Raw genomic sequence first — 20,272 nt, forward strand, 5'->3', positions numbered from 1 at the left:
GCAGAAGTACAGACAGTAGATGACTTTGCAAAAAGGATGGAAATGGCTATAGTTAATACTTTCTACCAGAAGAGGCAGGAACATAGGGTGACCTAAAAGAGTGGTGGTAGGAGCACACACGTAGACTACATCTTGTGTAGACGGTGTAACCTGAAGGAGATCAGTGACTGCAAAGTAGTGGTAGGCGAGAGTGTAGCCAAAACGCATAGGATGGTGGTGTGTAGGATGACTCTGGTGGTGAGGAAGATGAAGAGGGCAAAGGTAGAGGAGAAGATGAAATGGTGGAAGCTGAACAAGGAAGAGTGTTGCATGACTTTTAGGAAGGAGTTAAAACAGGCTCTGGGTGGTCAGGAGGTGCTTCCAGATGACTGGAAAACTACAGCTAATGTGATCAGGGAGACAGGTAGGAGAGTACTTGGTGTGTCATCTGGAAGGAAAGTTGATAAGGAGACTTGGTGGTGGAATAAGGAGGTACAGGAATGTATACAGAGAAAGAGGTTAGCTAAGAAGAAGTGGGACACTGAGAGGACTGAGGAGAGTAGACAGGAGTAAAGGGAGATGCAGCGTAAGGTGAAGGTAGAGGTAGCAAAGGCCAAACAAGGAGCTTATGATGACTTTTATGCTAGGTTGGACGGTAAGGAGGGGGAGACTGATCTATACCGTTTGGTAAGACAGAAGACTGAGATGGGAAGGACGTGCAGCAGGTTAGGGTGATTAAGGATAGGGACGGAAGTCTATTGACAGGTGCCAGTACTGTGATGGGAAGATGGAATGAGTACTTTGAAGAGCTGATGAACGTGGAAAATGAGAGAGAACAAAGACCCAGAAGAGGTGAATGCAGTGGACCAGGAACTAGCAAAGATTAGTCAGGATGAAGTGAGGAGGGCACTGAAGAGGATGAAGAGTGGAAAGGCAGTCGGTCCTGTTGATATACCTGCAGAGGTTTGGAAGTGTCTAGGAGAGGTGGCAGTAGAGATTCTGACTGGGTTGTTCAACAGGATCTTAATTAGTGAGAAGATGCCTGAGGACTGGAGGAGAAGTGTGCTGGTCCCCATTTTTAAGAACAAGGGAGACGTACAGAGTTGTGGCAACTACAGAGGAATAAAGCTGATGAGCCATACAATGAAGTTGTGGGAAAGAGTAGTAGAAGCTAGACGAAGGGTAGAAGTGAGCATTCGCAGCAGTATGGTTTCATGCCACAAAAGAGTATTACAGATGCAGTTTTTGCTTTGAGGATGTTGATAGAGAAGTACAGAGAAGGCCAAACGGAGCAGCATTGTGTTTTTGTAGATCTGGAGAAAGCTCATGACAGGGTGCCCAGAGAGGAACTGTGGTCTTGTATGAGGAAGTCTGGAGCGGCAGAGAAGTATGTGAGAGCGGTGCAGGACATGTGTGAGGACTGTAAGAAAGTGGTGAGGTGTGCTGTAGGTGTGACAGAAGAGTTCAAGGTGGAGGTGGGACCGCATCAGGGATCAGCTCTGAGCCCCTTCTTGTTTGCTATGGTGATGGACAGGCTGACAGACGAGGTCAGACAGGAAGCTCCATGGACTATGATGTTTGCAGACGACATTGTGATCTGCAGTGAGAGCAGGGAACGGGTAGAGGAGAAGCTAGAGAGGTGGAGGTTTGTCCTGGAAAGGAGAGGAATGAAGGCTAGCAGCAGTAAGACAGAATACATGTGCGTGAATGAGAGGGACCCAAGTGGAAGAGTGAGGTTACAGGGAGAAGAGATCAAGAAGGTGGATGATTTTAAGTACTTATGATCAACAGTCCAGAGAAATGGAGAGTGTGGAAAAGAGGTAAAGAAGCGTGTACAGGCACGTTGGAACAGGTGGACAAAAGTGTCAGGTGTGATGTATGATAGAAGAGTTTCACCTAAAATGAAAGGAAAGGTGTACAAAACTGTGGTGAGACCAGCGATGTTGTTTGGTCTTGAGACAGTGTCACTGAGGAAAAGACAGGAGGCAGAGCTGGAGGTGGCAGAGATGAAGATGCTGAGGTTCTATCTGGGAGTGACCAGGGAGGATAGGATCAGGAATGAGTACATCAGAGGGACCGCATATGTTAGAGGTTTTGGAGATGAGGTCAGAGAGGCCAGACTGAGACGGTTTGGACATGTCCAGAGGAGATATAGTGAATATATTGGTAGAAGGATCCTTAGTTTTGAATTGCCAGGCAGGAGGCCTAGGGGAAGACCAAGGAGGAGGCTTATGAATGTAATGAGGGAGGATATGAAGGTAGTTGGTGTGAGAGAAGAAGATGGAGAGGACAGGGTTAGATGGAGGCAATTGATTCGCTGCGGCGACCCCTGAAGGGAAAAGCCGAAAGGAAAAGAAGAAGGTTTACCATCAAATTTACTAATCTATCTAATTACATTTTACTAACTCAGAAAAATGTATCATGGAATAGTTCACTTTTAAGTATGTTCATGTATTTGTATTAAAATCATACAATTTTGGGGACTATTTTTTAGATTCCTTAAAATAATCAGAAATGTGTGAATTTCAAAGCTAATGTCATTGAAACATTTAAGACACATGAATACAGTTTCAATATGGCAGGCTGTGGATTAACCAAGATTAATTCAGTTGGAATGTCGGTTCATGCTCCACATTTCCAGTAGGTGGTGGTAGTGCAACCTGTTTGGCAACATAATTTGAAATTGACAGGAAGAAGAAGAAGAAGAAGAAGAAGAAGAAGAAGAAGAAGAAGAAGAAGAAGAAGAAGAAGAAGAAGAAGAAGAAGGAATAGAAAAAGAAAAAAGAAGAGGGCTTTCCCAGCATGCCTAGGTGCATTTGTAAATAGTTGTTTGTAGCCTTCTACTGGCTTTGGTTATAGCTAACTGCATGTTTAAACTAACTTACATTTTACTTCTTGTTTGTTTTCTCCTGTTGTGGAATCGCGGTTGTGTGCATTTTACTTACTTCTTGTGCATAATTTTGTGGTCCCATAAATTAATTTGGTGTTCAGTTTAATGACTCCCCTGTCCTATTAAATAACTTGTGGGAATGCTATTGACTACTGTTGCATGGCTAATGTAGTGAGATCTTAAAAATGATTCTGACAACTTCCTCTATGACTAATCTTTGCTACAATATCAGGCTTATACAACATCGTTCAAATAAAAAAAAAATGTAAATGTTTGGTTAATAGTCTGAAATGCATTTGGGTTCAGACATCTCAAATACATTAACTGCATGTCATTTAAATAGAAGGAAGTGAGCCTCTTTCTAAATATTTAAAATACACTGGAGTTATTCATATTGGATACATATACTCGTTCTTGAGTATTTTAAACACATTAGATTTACTGATGCAGAATACACACTGTAAATATGTCACTCCTTATTCAACACACATTGCATGTATTAGATATTTTTGCACAACTCCCATTCTTAATTGTTACACTGGCATTTGGCTGGTAAATATACATAACATAAAGTTTATTGGCCTGTTCATGTTAAATGTTAAGTAATTCAAATGAATGGACTTGAAATTGAGCAATTGAAATACATACATCTCGTGAATAAGCCCCCAAAATGTCTGAGTGCTGTTCAATACAGAAATACTGAGAGAAAATAACGCATCTCCATGACTGCAAAGTATGGATATATGGTACATAAGACATTTTGAGAAAATAAGCCTCAGCAAAAATGTTTTGGAGCTGGTGGGTCACAGCGCAAGTTCTGCCGCATACAAAAGTGAAAATGGAAACAGTTGTTGGAGAGACTCTGCTTCCTGTCTACTGTTGAGATGCTCTTGAGCAAGGTACCATGCCCAGTCCCTCCAGCTCAAGAGTTGCGGACATGTGAATATGTTGATATTTTATTAAACAATGACCATATTCCAAATATTTGCTCCTACTAGAACAGCATCTAAGATGAAACCACCAAGTTCACAAAGTTGGTGGCAGTTTGAGGGTGGGTTGCACCTGTTCTGTAGCTAGTTCACATATATGGTACTCAAATATGAGGTAAAACCACATACACACAGGAATATGTAGCGCATCCACAAGTCAAAGAGCAAAATGCACACAATTTAAATCCACATGTACACACGCTTATGTGACAAATAAAAAAAAAAGAATTGGTGCACACAGATGCAAAACACCCATCCACGACTGCATAACGACCTTCTCCTGTCAAACCCAAGTCACACATTAATAAACTAAAACCCAGGAATTACCACTTGCACACAAACTCCTCAAAATGACCAATGTGACTGCTGTCACAAAATCACACACAGACCCAATAATAAGAATGAAATAAATAAAAACATTAACCCACAATGCATCATCACAGACACTTGTGTAGTATATGAGTTGATGCAATTCAACACATCGTTTTTAGTGCTAGATCACTTGGGGTTTCTGTGTGTGTGTGGGTGTGTGTGTGTGGTGTGTAAAGCATCAGATTAATCTAGTAGGGTCGCTGAGATGACACTAATCCCTTCGCTGATTATCTAGAGCATAACATCACTCTAATCTGATGGGGGTTTAAGAAAGATAGACAAGGTTAGAGTGGGTAAAGCAAAGAAAGAACAAGAGGAAGAGGCTGTGTTCATACTCACCACACATACAGGTTGGGTTGAATTGTGCAGTATTTCTCTCGTCTTTTAGAAATATTAATTTTGCCTTAATCCTACCAGGCACACCATACAACAACCTAGCCATAATCTTGTAACACTGTACAAATACTTGCAGGTGTGCATTCGTGTTTCTCTTTACAGGTCTAATTTTACTTTCAAAGTTCTGTTGGGAACCAAGACATACAAACGCCACAGGTAAAAAAGACTAACTCAAGAGCATATTGAATTGCAATCATCCAGCATTTCTCTCATTACAGTTGGTTTCCCAACATAGTAAAACAGTGTTTCTACCACCAAACTTTCATGAACTTCCAGAAAGAAACCATCTCACAAGACATTAGCAATGCTTGTGTAAGTAAAAGTATACAATTCTGATTAATTGGTAACTCAGTAAAATTAAACATTGATTCTGGCTATACAGTACTACATACTTGCATTACTATAAGTATGTAAGTAGTCTTAGTATATAGTGCATTTGTTGAAAAAAAATCTTGTCTCTTGCTATTTTTTTACAGGGTCACCATGCGATAAAACAAGAATGAAATCACTGGTTATTTTGTCATACGTCATTCAATACGTTGGTTCTGATTTGAATTAAATTGTTGTGACATTGTACAAGTATATGGTGAATCTTGATGGCAAAACACTACGTATTGCAAAAAATTGCAAAAATGTTTCTACCTTCTCCCCACATTTGGGGAAAACAGGCAAGGATCAATTATTGCATTTATTTTGAGATAAAACATTATTATTGATTTGACAAAAATTCAGATGTGGGATTATTGACAGTGAGACAACAATGATTTGGCTTTAGGGTGCCCACAACAGAATCTGAAGACAATCTGATATTAAAGTTGAAGTTATTCTGGTGAATCAAAGGACAGTCACAAGTGGAAAGTGAGGAGGATGTTTTCTAGTCCATGTTGGAACAGTGTGTGTGTGTGTGTGTGTGTGTGTGTGCGTGTGTGTGTGTGTGTATGTATTTTCTATATCTGTGGCTGTCTCTGTCTCTTAGTGTTATCATTATCAAAGTAAATTGAGGTTCCCGTGTGCGAGATGAAGAATACAATATTTCCATTTCTAAGTCGTGCTCCTCCTCGCTGCAGCTACATCGTATAATCACAACACTGCCAAAACACATCGCACACACAATGGATCATTTCAGTAAACCTAAGAGTTTATATGTCTCAGTTGTATAGGCATTCTTAGCCATGTATTCATGGCTTCATAAAATAAACTCAAAATAATCAGTTTATTTTATTTTTATTTTTATTTTTTTTTCCTAATGAAAATGAGTAGATGTGTAATATTACGGTCATGAAATATTCCATATTGTGAATATTATTTGGATTATCTACAAAAAAAGCCTCAGTCCTTAGAGTGGCACCTGAAATCCATGAGGGGGTCCAATTATGATTACCACCCTACAAAGAAATGCGTGCGTGCGTCGAGTGCAACAGCACAGCGTTCCACAGGTTCTTTGACTACTTTTTAATGAATTCTGGCTTCAGAAAGAACCTCTCAGAATTTACGATAATGCTCAATACATTAAAATTGCTGTGCCATTATGTAGTGGAACACAATGTGATGGCATGCTGGTTGCAATTTTTACGAAATGAGCACGACCTGCACAACACTTTGCACTTGAGGGGTGGATTATGTCGATTGCTAATCCGATCGGCACGAATGAAAACACGCATTCCGTGATTTCGGAACAAACCGTCTTTACCACACATGTCTATGACGTCAATATACTGTACGTGTTTCTGTTATTGCCGGAAGCTACTTGCAGCAGAGCATGCAAAGGACCCTGTGTCTTAAAAATAAAACACTAACAAATACAAAAGTGCGGTCTGGAGCAGACATTGCAGTGTTAACTCGTTGCAACAGTGCAAATGAGAAAAATATGCAACATGACGTTAAGATTTAGTACAAATCAATACAATACAAAGTACAAATGGACAGAGTGATGTTTTGTTGACACGGAATTCGCTATGGCTCATTTTCTTCTTATTTAAGGTATATTTGGTCAATCTGTGCATGTCAAAATCATTTGTTCCAATCGAAAGTGTGATGTACGAACACGCAAGTCCTAATCGGATCAATATTTTTAGTGTCCATCAAAACAGTTCATTCGATCTTAATCCCAACTCTGATCAGATTAAAGAAATTTTGTCCATGCAAACATAGGCATGTTAACATGAATATTTCTTTGACAAAACTGAGTTCAACTATTTGCAAAGGCGGGGTTTATGATACTGTTGTAGGGTTGGATCTCATTACATTGAACAGGCGTACATAACGTTGTGGCCAGCAACTGTCAATACAGCACCAGTTTCGTTAGGTTAGTCTAAAATGCTGCTCTTGAACATGCACATGATTTTCGACTCCTCTTTATGTGACTATGGAACACAAACACTTATTTACCATTTATCTTATCCAAATGCATAGATTTTCAACACCGGACCATAAACCACGGACAAGACATGAGTGCAAAAGAGCTATGGCACAAATGGATGGCTGAAGTCTGACATCTTCCATATTTTATGAATCCAGTCAAAGGCAATTAAGCTCTAAGTGTGTATGAGAGAGAAGGGAGAGATTGACAAGGAGAAAGAGAAGGCGGGAAAGAGAGGCAGATTATCTGTGTCAGTGGCCATTTGCTCACAACTGGCGCCACAACCGAGAGAAGGCCAGAGGCATGGTGCATCATGGGTAAATGAGCACACTGCATGGCGTTTTCCACACGCCGAGGCCGAAGGGGGGGACGCGGCAGGAGTCAGAGTGGGGCATACAGTGAGAGAGCGAAACTGTTTGCATGATGAGTTGACTCCTCCATTTTACATGAATAATTTGCTATCTATCTGCACTCGCGATAATTAAAGTTTACCGATCGAAAGCAAGAAAGAAGTGCAATTTCAAATATTAATATCCAGTCAGTCGACCATGTACCTGTTAGCCTGGAGTTAGCATAAGGAGGTGAGAGGCTGTCATGCGATGTAATGTACTGAGATCCTTCTGCATAGCTCTGGATAAAGAGAGAAAAAAGTGATGGTTTTAGTATAATATACATTCAAAAAGAAAGCAAGATAGATAATACTAGTTACGGCCTTTACAAAAACATGTTTTTGAATTCCAACCCCATCTTTGGAAACGATTTGGCAGCGTGTCTTTTGGGATTTTTGGTCCATTACTTTATGAAGGATCTGGATCAAGATATCTGTTCTATTTCATCCTACAGGTGTTTGATGGCCAATCGGGGTCAGGGCCAGGAAGAGATCTGAAGTTTTCCCGCACCAAATTCATCCAACCATATCTGCATGGCCCTGTGCACTGGGGCACATCTGGCTGGAAAAGAAAATTGCCTTGCTCAAACTATTCCCACAAGGTTTGAAGTACACAATGTCCAAAATCTCTTGTAAATCAAGAGTTAAGATTCAGGAGAATATGTGTGTGTGGTATGGGTGGTGGGGGTGAGGGAGAAAGCCATACTCATAATAGATTAATCATAATTAAAAAGTGTTGCAATTATTGCGCCCATTAAATCTAATCTGTTTCCTGAATAATTTCCAAAATTCATATTTTCTTTTATTTGATTTTAATTTGTGTTGGTTCTTTGGGTTGAACTATTTTATGACACACAACAAACAAAGTATGAAGTGCTGCAATGACAACAGTCAATTCAATTTATCAGTAAATCAAGTTTGTATTATTATTATTATTATTATTGTTAATATTAATATTATTATTATTGTTATTGTTTTTATCATTTTACCTTCGAAGAACGACTTCCACTTGCCCATGACCCTGCACTCGTTCTCTCCTCCATATCTGTAGCATAGTGAAAGAGACAGACAAAGGCGAACAGAAATAAATAACAGAGACTAAAATATACAACACACAATGAAAAGTGTTATTTAAAAAATATGAAATTGGGCAGGGTAAACGCGATTGCCTCATGATTCCGAGGTTCTGGATTTGATTCTCGAGTGTGCATGTTCTCCCCGTGCATGCGTGGGGTTTCTTTTCCTTTTCCTTCTTTTCCCAAAACATTCGTTAGCTGAACAATCTAAAATTGTCGATAGGTGTGAATGGTAGTTTTTCTATATGTGCTCTGATTGGCTGGTGATGACTCCGGGGTGTACCCATCTCCCACCCAAAGTCACCTGCAACTCAAAAGCTGCATTGATAATAGATGGATGGATGGTTGGATGCTTGGAAATAAAAATGCATTTGCAAATGAATCTTTTTTTAATTAGGAATTGCTCAAATATTATGCAATATTTTTCATGAAAAGATGAGAAAAATCGCCGGAGCATGTGGTTGTTGTTGTCGTTCATGTACAGAAATAGTCATTTTAATCCCATTAATCCCACGTCATCAATATACCTCAAAGACTTTTATCCGAAACACTCAACAGCATTGTACACTACATGCTGTGTGTATGCCATGTGTGTACGTACATTCTGTGTACAGCCTAAGAGTGTAATCAACTACATCAGAGTAAATCATCATCTCTCCTTTCTCCATGTCATTAAACATTATTGATTATGATTGCAGAGCCTTTAATGTCTCTATGAAATGTAATGGACCTTTAAGCCTCGCACAGACCACTAATCCTTGCTGCCATCACACTGCATTGCAAAGGTCAGTCTCTTGCCTGAGAGGTCACAAGTTTGAGTTCCGGCCACAAGCAAATGATGCTGGAATGTACTTCCAGGCAAACAACCTTGGAAAACTAAATGCCCTCTATAAACACTTGATTTTAGAGTTTTAGTCTTTCTATACTGCTCATTTGTTTAGGCAGACAGAAATATTTTTGAGGTTAGATACAATATAGATGTAATGTGGCGCAAAAAAAGACAATGATAGAAAAAATAATAATACATTCCTACACACAACTAACACGTTAATACATTGATGTGAAACTCACACGATACATAGTAGCAACATGACACGATTTCACCAAAATGACAGTCTGTCGAAATAAGTTTGGTTGGAATGGCCACTTCATCCTCAGTACAATGCACCAAGAAATTTGAAAATCAGACAATGGGGTTCAAAGAAATTCTGTGTTTTTGTGTTGGAAAAATGTCCTTTTAGAGAAATGTTTTTGTGTGATATCACCTTTAAAAAAATCCGGTAGACAAAAACACCTTCAAATTGGAGTAAAACAATACAGCTTCATTATTCCTTGACACTCTTCAAACCCTTTGATGTGATCCTCGACTCAGAGAACACATTTTGCCGACTAACTGAGAAGTTTCAGTTAAAAAAAAAAAAAAATACATATCCACTATTTGCTCATTAGGCAAAACTTCCCAGACAACAATGAGTCAAAATCACCGTGATGTTTCAAATCCAGATACTTGCCCTAAAAACTCAACTTAACTCATTCAGTATCAGACATTTCCAGACCCTCTTTTACCCTAACATTTTGAAAAAAAAACAAAAAAAAACAAAACATATATATATATATATATATATATATATATATATATATATATATATATATATATATATTGAATGGCTGGACTGTGAAAAGACATAATTATTTCTTTGGGATTGATTAACTAGAGCAAAGTTTTTGGGAAAAATTCGAAAACAAAAAAGATGGCGGCCACTTGTCACATTGTTAATGTTTGCAAAAACTTGCATGCAGTTCTACACCACTGCAAAGTATGAACCAAATAATACACGTTAATACCTTTGTGTTTAAAGATAAAGAGTAATTTGAATATATATATTTGTTTTTTTTACAAGGCTCTTTATTGGTAAAGTAGTACATATGTCAAAATATATTTGTCTGTATCATTTCCAGTATTTCAGAAACACAAATCCATGTATCCATTTTCCATGCCACTTGTCCTCATTTGGGTTATGGGTGAGCTGGAGTCTATATGAGCTTATCCCAGATTGGTCACCAGTCAGCTACTGGTAAGATACAGTTCAGACCAGGTGTCACCAATGTTTTTAAAATTGAGAGCTGCTACTTCACCACACATTCATGCAAAGGCATACCAGTTGGATACACCAATTTCTAATATCTCTAATAAACAATAATGATAGATAATTTTGTATTACTGCACTAAAATATTAATCCATGTTAACACTGATTATGTTAATGAATTCTCACAATAATCATAACAATGATTTCACAAGGTAACAAACAGATGCATATCAATCGCCTTTTCAAATAAAGGCCTCTACAACATTCCAAGGAAATCACAAGGTCCCATCACTGATGAGCTACTTTGAGAAAAGTTCTGTTGGTAATCACTGGTTTAGACAAGCAAGCATTCACACACACATTCACACCTATATAACAATTTAGAGTCTTCAATGAGCTTGACATGCATTTTTCGGAATATGGTACACACATGAAGGCCAGAGCTGAGATTCAAACCCAGAACTTTGGAAGTGTAAGGCACACACTTTAATCACCGGTGCTACTACAAAATAATTGTATCCATCCACCCATTATTCGAATCACTTGTTCTCAGAAACTATAAACTGATAGATAATGAGAGTGTGACATTTGACAAGGTTACATCAAGCTTTTTATATCTTGGCATCAGGTATCTGTATCCCACCAAATGTCTAAACGGAGCATAAGCCAAAGACATTTGATAGGTTGAGAGTTGGGAGGTACTGGGTCTAGAAGCAGAAGTCATGTTGAAGAGGATGGGGAGGTTGACAATTAGAGAGCTTCATTCGATAGGGAAAATCGAGAGGATGGGAAAGCAGATTGAAGCAGAAGGAGGAGTGCAAAATAGGTGAGAAAAAGTGTGCAGAAGTTAAAAGACTTGGAGGAGGAGGCAGTAAGAAGGAGGCGTCCATGTGTCCTGCACCTGATAAGGCCTCCGATTGAGGGCTATAAATTACACTAGCGAGAGGGAGGTGGGGGGGGGGGGGTAGGGGTGCACACAAATGGCTAAATACAAATGGAGATTTTTTTTTTCCCCCACCCCCCACTCTTGCCATTGCTAACATACGCATGTGCGTGCGGACACGCACACGCCCGCATACAGTGTAGGTGATCTATCATCGGTTAATGAACTTAGACTGACAGACAGCTCCATGTCTCACACAATGATCATATTAAGACCTGCCTGACACAAAACAGACCCCTATTAATGCTATTAGCCGGCGTGTGTGTGCGTATGTGTATTATGCGTTACTGCTGAGGAAACACAAATACTGGCCTTTACTCCTAATCATTGCTGAAAACAAAAAAAAAAGGTTCATGTATGAATGTATTATAATTACTTTGTGAGTGAGTTTTGGGTTGGAGATAGTGAGCCGGGAGGGATGGTTGCCATAGGGATGATTGTAACTTGTCATATGACATACAGTATGTCATTCCTACTTCAGTTATAGAAATGTGAAAGAAGGCAGATTTTCAGGGTCGATTACCAAACAAGCATGTGAGTGGTTAAAGGTCACATTCTTTGCTTTGCTCACATTCTATTTCATCCATTGTACAGAGAGTAATAAATTACACACTCAGTTAAAGTCATCATCTGGGTGCTTTTATTACCTGGACGATATTAAACAAAAGTAAAACTACAAGCATGATCTTTCATAGAAACCTCAATCCACAAATCGAGCCCCCCAACAATATTTTATCTCTTGTTAATGCCGCTGTTCACTTTACTACTTTCTAGAAATACCTAGGAATCTGATTTGACAATTCACTTATATTCAAAACACACATCAAAAATCATACCTCAAAAATGAAAAACAAATTAGGCTCTCTTGACTGGTACAAATGTGGTACAAATCCACATTCATACATTCTGCTAAACTCTCTTGTTAAAACGGCTCCCTTCTGAATCTTACAGACCTGCTTCAAAAACTTTCCTCCACAAGCTAGACACCATAAACCAGCGGTCCCCAACCAGCGGCCCCCGACCAGCGGTCCGTGGACCGGTACCGGGCCGTGGCCCGTTTGGTACGCATGTGTGTGTACGTGGGCCGCACAGAGACAGACAAAAAAAAAAAAAACTGGACATCACGGCCGCCAGCACTGATGTGTGTGCGTTTGTGTGTGTTTGCGTGCGTGCATGCGTGACTGCACCTGTGTAAGATGTATAGCTCCACTGTTCTCTCATTTGCTCTCTATAAGTAACTATAGGTCAGGCCCATCCTCCACTGCCCACACATACAGCACATAGTCATTGAGTGACAATCCTAAAGACAAATTGTTGACTATCCAAATGAAATCAAGAGATGCTCAGTCCAGATTTTCCCTTCAGACTAAATGTTCCTAACAAATGAATCGTTTCTGAAATTGTGTGCGGTCGGAGTAAAAGGGGGGCACATCCTTATTTTAGTCCCTAGGCAAGTCTAGTCTAGCATGTTTTGGGACAACGATGTGCCTCACTGGGCATAGCAGCGCACAGAGTTGCCGCGCCCCCGACACACCTGATAATTTGGTAACAGAAAGTAAACTGTGCTCAGCGTAAAACGGGTGGAATCCTCGCATCCAATCACATGACGCTTATAGAAAAACAATCATTCATACTCACATTCACGCCTATGGGCAATTTCAAGTCCTCAATCTAACATTTTGGGAATGTGGCAGGAATCAGGAGTACACCGATAAAACGCACACAAGCACCGGAAGAGCATGCAAACTCCACGGGAAGGCCAAAGCCAAGATTTCAAAAGGTAGACATGTTCACCACTAGACCAACCATGCTGCCTGCAACCAAGCATCACCACAAGGCGGTATCTTAAATATTTTGAAGCATGGTTGAGCGACTAGGGATGAAAGAATCAATTTCATTGAGTTCCAAGTGTAACAGAAGCTTCTTGTACTTTGACTGAACCCCATTCATATTATTATCTTGGGTTATCACATACACTCACACAAGCTCTAACACACAAGAAGATGAGACAGTAAGAATTAAGAGTCAGATTACGTCTTTGAATCTTCTTCTTTAAAGCTGCTTAAACTGTCTGACACCCACAATCCCACTCCTAGTGTGTGTGTGCGTGTGTATCCAAACAAATGAAGTGACGTAATATTCAGTTCAGAATGTCATTATTTGCCTTCTTATCTTTGCAAACTCGAACGTTTTGTACAGTTCATCTGCATTCTCTGCCACTTGTATTTTTTCTTCTTTATGTGTTCCTATTTGAGTTTTATTCTTCAACTAAGTTAAATTCTTTGAGGGAGGAGTAAAATTACTAACTGACTTTAAATGTAGTCTACTAAAAGACATGATTGGCTTTTAATATGTGCAAACTTTCTTCTTCTTATTGCATTATTTTATGCACACTATGAAGATATTTTAGGTGTACTGTCATAATGTCACCTTGTTTGAAATGAACGAGTAAAATAATTTTCAGGTCATTGGTTGTCAAAAGGAAAATGATGCATGCTCCAAAAACACAAAAAAAAATGGGTATGGTTGAATTTTTCAGAGGTGACTTTGCCAATCTTGATTCATTTGCACTCTAGATGAGGAGGTAGTAAATATCTTAGGTAAGGTAAGAAGCTCCTCATCGTTATGGTAATCCATTCAAGCCAACGAATGTGTTGGGCTTTCCTAAAGTGGACCGTTTAAAAAAGACTCCGATGCAAAGGATTAGAATAAGTGGTGAGTGTTTGTATCGAATTCATTGCTGTGGCAGGGTTTTTACTTTCTGGACCTGAATTTCCCATCTCTGATTTTAAATAACATTTAGAAAGAAAAATATGAGCTGTCAAAGGCATCCGGACTGCTGGTGAATTACGGGAGAGCTAGCAGCAGGCTAGCCTGCACGTCCACAAAAGTAAGTAAATGTTTTACTGTTATGTTACAAATCACCCACCTATTTATCATTTAGATACCATATTACCAATGTAAGCTGCTGAACTTGTCACTGGCAGTAAAAAAAATCAACACATTTTTTCGCGGTTAATGTCACGTATCATAGTCATTGTAAAAAATGGTGTGTGTTTCTTTTGTCTTTATTAGCATATTGCTGTGTGGTTGTATAAGTGCTGCTAGCGGCTGTCTGTGTGGAATGCTGAAAGTCTTTTAGACATTTTGACAATTATTCTGGTGTTTCGTAGTTTATTGCTTCATTTGTTTGGGCTTTTTGCTGAGGGGTGCGCTGTTTAACGATCAGCATCAATGTTACAGATTGGTATGTGGAAATATAACAAGTTTATGAGGAAAAGTTATCAGTTATCTTTGCCTGAGGAAACCCTTTTTTCCTCTTGTGCACCACTTGCTATAGTTCTGCTTTTTTTGTTGATTAAAGTGATCATACATTCTTCAGGGGAATTCAAAAGTAAATTGATATTGGACTTATTTTCTTTCACCTGTGTACTTTTTTCTCTTAGCTGTCCCCCAACACAGGCTATGACTACTACTATAACTAACTGAAACTATACTTGTACTACTAATCATGAGAATGATACTACTTCTAATGATAGCCGCAACAGTAACAATATTTACTGTCCCCCCCCCCGAAAAAAAAATTCACGATGAGGGATCAGTGCTATTCATATAACAAATTATATCATCACCATTTTGAGAGGTGTGTTTCTCTTAAATAGATAACCTCAGAAAGGTACACAATAGGCTACACAGTGGCAAATTACAACCAAAATTCTATGAATATAATTACTGAATACCTCAATCAAAACTGATCCGACCACAAATATGTTTTAAAGGTGCTAAACAAAACATGCAGTTAGAGAAGAATTTCAAGAGGAAGTTAAGGTTCAAGAGGTTAATGACCAGAAATGCATTAACGCTTCTGTCTGATGCACATTCAGTGTGTTACTATGCCTATTGATTCTCTGCACACATACAATCCTGCACAACCACACACAAAAATACACATTCAATAAGTACACACACAAACATACACATGGACACACAAGCATAAACGCACACACAGGGGCCAGTGTTTCCTGTCATTAGGCAGCAGAGCTGTTCTATAATTAGAACATCTGGACCCAAGTAAGTTTAGTGCCAACGGCCTCATACACACACACACGCACCCCCACGTGTGTACACACACGCACACGTGTGTGCACGCAAGCACAGGCGCGCACACAGTCACAGAAACACACGCACACAACCTACACGTTATCGTTTACTTTACACGTTATCGTTCACTTTTTTTTTTTTTACTTGTGCCATTTTATGTTGCTTGTTTTCTCGCTTTTTTGTTTAGAAAAAAAGCACATTAAAGTAGCAAAACAAACAACAGCTTGGAGAGCTAATGGCACACTAAATGAATAGAGAGGAGCTTGTGAAGTAATAGAGTGAAAGAGAGAATGGGAGGGAGCGACAGGAAAAGTAGAGGAAAAAAAAAGATTAGCAAGTTCAAACATGGTTTTCTTGAATCAGCAGAGTTTTTTTTTTTTAAATACTCATAGCCTACAGATGCCTTTCCAAAAAGAGAGATTAACATTGATAATAGCAGGGCCCTTCCCTTTCTATATTTTTCCCCTCTCTGCAGTGGAAGAAGAATAAGTAGCCCAGCCGATTCCTTTGACAACCCCCCCCCGCCCGTCTCTCCACACAAACCCATGTGAAGCCGAGCCAACTGTGGCTTAGATCTCTACACACCATTACCACCGGAGGAACAAAAGGAAATTAAAAAAAAAAAAAGCTACGGTAAATTGTCGGAGACTAAAAAGCGGCAGAGTTAGCAAACTTTTAAAAGTAGTGAGAACAATACACATGAAAGCACAGAGCCAAAGGGCTGCCTGAGAGCAAGTTATATGCAGAACAATAATACATGATAACCGGTGAGGAATAGAAATCATTTGCATGGTTGAGTTCACAAACAAAGAAGTTGCAAATGCATTTCATTCCATGGAAAATTTAAGGTCGGACACAATCTTTTCTGGGACACTGGTCACACTCCACTTTATTCAGATTTCATAGATGTCAAATCACAAAATCTTGGTTGTTCACCCCAGCTGATGTGGAAGCTGATTCACATCCCCAGGACACCAAACAGGCATCCAAAATGAAAACCACAGTAGAGCCAGCCAGTGATTGATCCGATTAGTTGATTAATCGATAACTCACCTTTTTCGCAAAAAAGGTTAGGGAACACTGTACAGTGAAATTATGAGTCACAAGAAGGAGTCATGACATATCACCTCTGACAGAACTCTTCAGTTCTGCATCTTCTTGTGCCCGGGATATTTCAGCATAGCTAATATGGCAATATCGTTTTTCAAGTATGCTGTCACAAGATTGTTTTTTTGTTGTTGTTTTTTTAGTACAGGATGGGCAATATATCAAGTTCCCACACACTCTAGATGAGTTGATCAAACAAAAAAATGCTTTTACGTAGCTGCTGGCTTCCCCAAAATTAGCGGAGCAATACATTGTTTTTCGATGACGTGTTTGTTTTCCTCTTCCACTAAAATGTTGAGTTCCATCTCTTCAAACTTCATTTCAGGCTTGCCGAGCACTCCCCAAATTTTAATGGCGAAAATAATCAGAGCTACCAAAAGAGCAACGTCTTTTAAATATGTCAGCTAGTCTCCACCACTTTTACACCTATGCCAATAGCACACGCATTCTGTTAGCATAATCGAACACGTAGTTTAGCGGCCACTATTTGGGATCCTTTGGTAAATCAAACTCTTGTTTTTTACTTGATAGAGTACAGCCAAGATATTTTACTTGGGTGTACCACTCACCAATGTAAAAACAACATTCTGTCTTAACTTTGATAACATGGTGCTGAGAATTTTGATGGCATTACTGCTTTGAATTTGAGTACGCTTAAATCATAACTTCCAGTGTCTTCTTCATTTCTGACATGTTCATTGTTTGCAAAAAAATTGAAAAAAATGCCAGAAAAGAAACCAAGTAAATCACTTTGAAATGCTCAGTGAGGGACACAATGTCAGCATCAACTGTTGAACTCAACCAGTAAACCCTCAAATCCTTCAGCCAAAGGACCCTAATGACATTATTACTGTCTCAAGTTATGTGTATCTGTTAGAGCCATCCTTGGGTAAAAGCAATTTCAATGTTACTTTAAAGGAGAACACAAACGGCCCATATGGAAGAAGCAACTTGGAAATGTAATTTAATTGTAACGTTGATGTCACAGATACTTGGACTTCTAACAGCTAAAATCATCAGTTAATCCATCAATTAACTCTAATTAAGCACCAGGTGAACTGGCAGAGACAGAGACACAGAGAGAGAGAGAGAGAGAGAGAGAGAGAGAGTGTGAGAGAGAGAGACAGAGAGAGAGAGAAAAACAGTCTCTAGATAGATTTGTGTTTGACAATTCAATTAAGTTTTCTTCCCCTCTGAGGAGTTTTATTTGTGTATGTTGGTTTTGTAAAACTCTATCTCACAGACACCTGCCAGCTTCGAGGTACTGCAAACAGAAGGATAAGTAAGGCTTAATCATAGCACGAGAGAGTAGGAGAGACATTTTCACAAACTGGAGAAAGTCCAAGGGTGGGATGAGGGGCTGCAAAATGGTCTTTCAACAAGTGCATAAAGTAAATCAGTAAACAGTTGGGCTGCGTTAAACAAGCTCAGAAATTTGTACCTGACATCTGCTTTTAATTACCAGGGAAAATAGAAAACAGCCTACCTTCTTATTTTATTTTGTTCTATTCACTGCCGTCCTACACTTTTTTCAACTGCTGAAACCTGGATGCAGTTTTTACTATTTGGGAACTTTGAGGGGTCCTTGTGGAAATGAAAGATAATTTGGGGTGAATATGACTGAAACGAAGAAGATTGCTCCTGTCAGGTGTGAAGAAGGGCGAGTAAAAGGTTTTAATTTAAAGATTCATTCTAGATTGCTGACAGTCAGCAAAGATAGTGGTCATGGCTTGAAGAAACCGACTAATCTCTAAAGGAAACATAAACATTTACCCCAAACAAATTTTCTGCAACTGAAACATCAGCGCGGCTTGCTCTTCCGACACAGACAAATTACAAACAACTCCATGGAAACAATTTTCATTTTTTTGAGCAACAAATCTGTCGCAGAAACTGTGTTGTCAAAAGCAAAACCTGATCATTAAAAAACAAAAATGCATCTTGTATCTGATATGCTTTCATCAGTAATTCCCAACCTGGGTGCCGTGACACTCTATTGTACCACGACATCAGGGGTGCTGTGGGAAATTATCCAATTTGACTTAATTTGTCCAAAAAATGATGAGGTATCAATGACTAATACATATTTCTTCATCTGTCTGTGCCAGTGTTGTATAGTGACAGGCAGAACAACTAAATTCTCGTCAGGGTCCAACATTAACTCAATCAGTGCCAAGGACATACAGTATTGATATGTCTTTACATAAGAATAAGAATAAGAAGGCCTTTATTGATCCCATAGTGGGGAAATTTTCATTGTTACAGCAGCAAAGATATAGGTCACACAGAGACGGCGGCATAATGTAGCCGTTAATGTATACCATTCACAGCAAACATTCAGAATCAAAAACCAATGTAAATATACGCAGTAACCATGTGTATATATACATGTATATACACACCAAAATACATCTACATATAAAGTATGAAGAAACACTTATTTAGCCTGTTCATAGTACAGAGGAAAAAAATACTTCAAGTGACAGTGCTGCAGTGCTGCAGTGAAATATAAGGAACAGCATTGGATAAGAGTAAAAATACAATAGTGGGGAATGTTGAGTATTGCACAATATAAGATCAGGTGCAGGATTGCACAGTTGCGCTAATATCCGCCAGATTATAGAGACTACCCGATGTTCTTGTTAAACAGTCTGACGGCAGCAAGCAAGAAGGAGCGGCGGAATCTCTCACAGCGAGGGTGTAACAGTCTGTCAAATTCATGTAATATCGTTCATATTGTTGTTTCAATAAATTGGCCCATCATCCGATCGGATCGGTGATCGGTTAGCAGTTTTTTAAACTCGCTGATCGGTGATGGGCTTCAAAATCCATTTCCTGGTCGGGCCAACGCCTGTAAAGTATGCGTTGGCTTGAGACAGAGCCATACTGGCACAGGCCAATGGGCCACCATTAATGTCGGACCATGCTCTTCCGTAGATGTCAGAAAGTAAAATAAAGATGTGTATCCACCTGTTGCCATTCATACAACAGAATAAGTCCTAGCTTCCAATGAGTAAGTCAGCTTCATCATCCCATCTCTCGCTTTACCTTGTCTTGCTCTTTGTCCTGTCGTCACTTGTAAACTACATGATAGCTTGATGAGTTTGCGTTTGCAGGCGGGTAAAGGTGAACCTACTCCATTTTAAACATTATGCACCCTAAAGCACACAAGCAAATATGTACAGCATATGCTGTAAATAAAACTGTCTACATCAGTGTCAGCCTGTACTATATCAAAACCCCCAAACAACCACTAACATCATCACTCATCATGAGAGACAACAGACTGCCTTCCCCCTTTTAGAGCCAGCCTTGTGTAAACACAATTTCAATTTCCCTTTGGAGGGGAGCGCAAACGGCCCATATGGAAGAACTTGGAAATTGCTTTCACGAGAAAAATATGAAAGTGGCCATGTCAGATGTAAGCTACTCCTAGTGTAGTGGTTTGCTCCGCTGTCCATGTAGTCTATGTGGGTTCAGTTCATGCTTAGTGACAGTCTGAATGGACATGTGAATGGTTGTCAAGTGGCCTGTGTAGCTCAAATTTTGACCAAAACATTACACAAACAGATATCCCAAATGTG

At 39.3% G+C, this 20,272-nt stretch overlaps 1 protein-coding gene and 1 pseudogene across 10 annotated transcripts in view; both read right to left on the reverse strand.

The window, feature by feature from the left end:
* The window catches only part of tcf4 (transcription factor 4), a 177,485-nt gene that overhangs the window by 124,788 nt on the left and 32,425 nt on the right, over positions 1-20,272 (reverse strand). For all 10 annotated transcript variants that reach the window (XM_086053264.1, XM_086053266.1, XM_086053271.1 and 7 more), the window contains 2 exons: positions 8,363-8,418; positions 7,540-7,615 (listed from right to left, as the gene is read on the reverse strand). In XM_086053264.1, coding sequence (XP_085909390.1) covers positions 7,540-7,615; positions 8,363-8,418 — 132 coding nt within the window. The remainder of the gene's footprint in view (positions 1-7,539; positions 7,616-8,362; positions 8,419-20,272) is intronic.
* On the reverse strand, positions 126-1,055 carry LOC147135234 (uncharacterized; annotated as a pseudogene).

The sequence above is a fragment of the Filicampus tigris genome, chromosome 15, assembly GCF_054856515.1.
Source record: "Filicampus tigris isolate MCC_2025a chromosome 15, RoL_Ftig_1.0, whole genome shotgun sequence".
NCBI classification, from domain to species: domain Eukaryota; kingdom Metazoa; phylum Chordata; class Actinopteri; order Syngnathiformes; family Syngnathidae; genus Filicampus; species Filicampus tigris.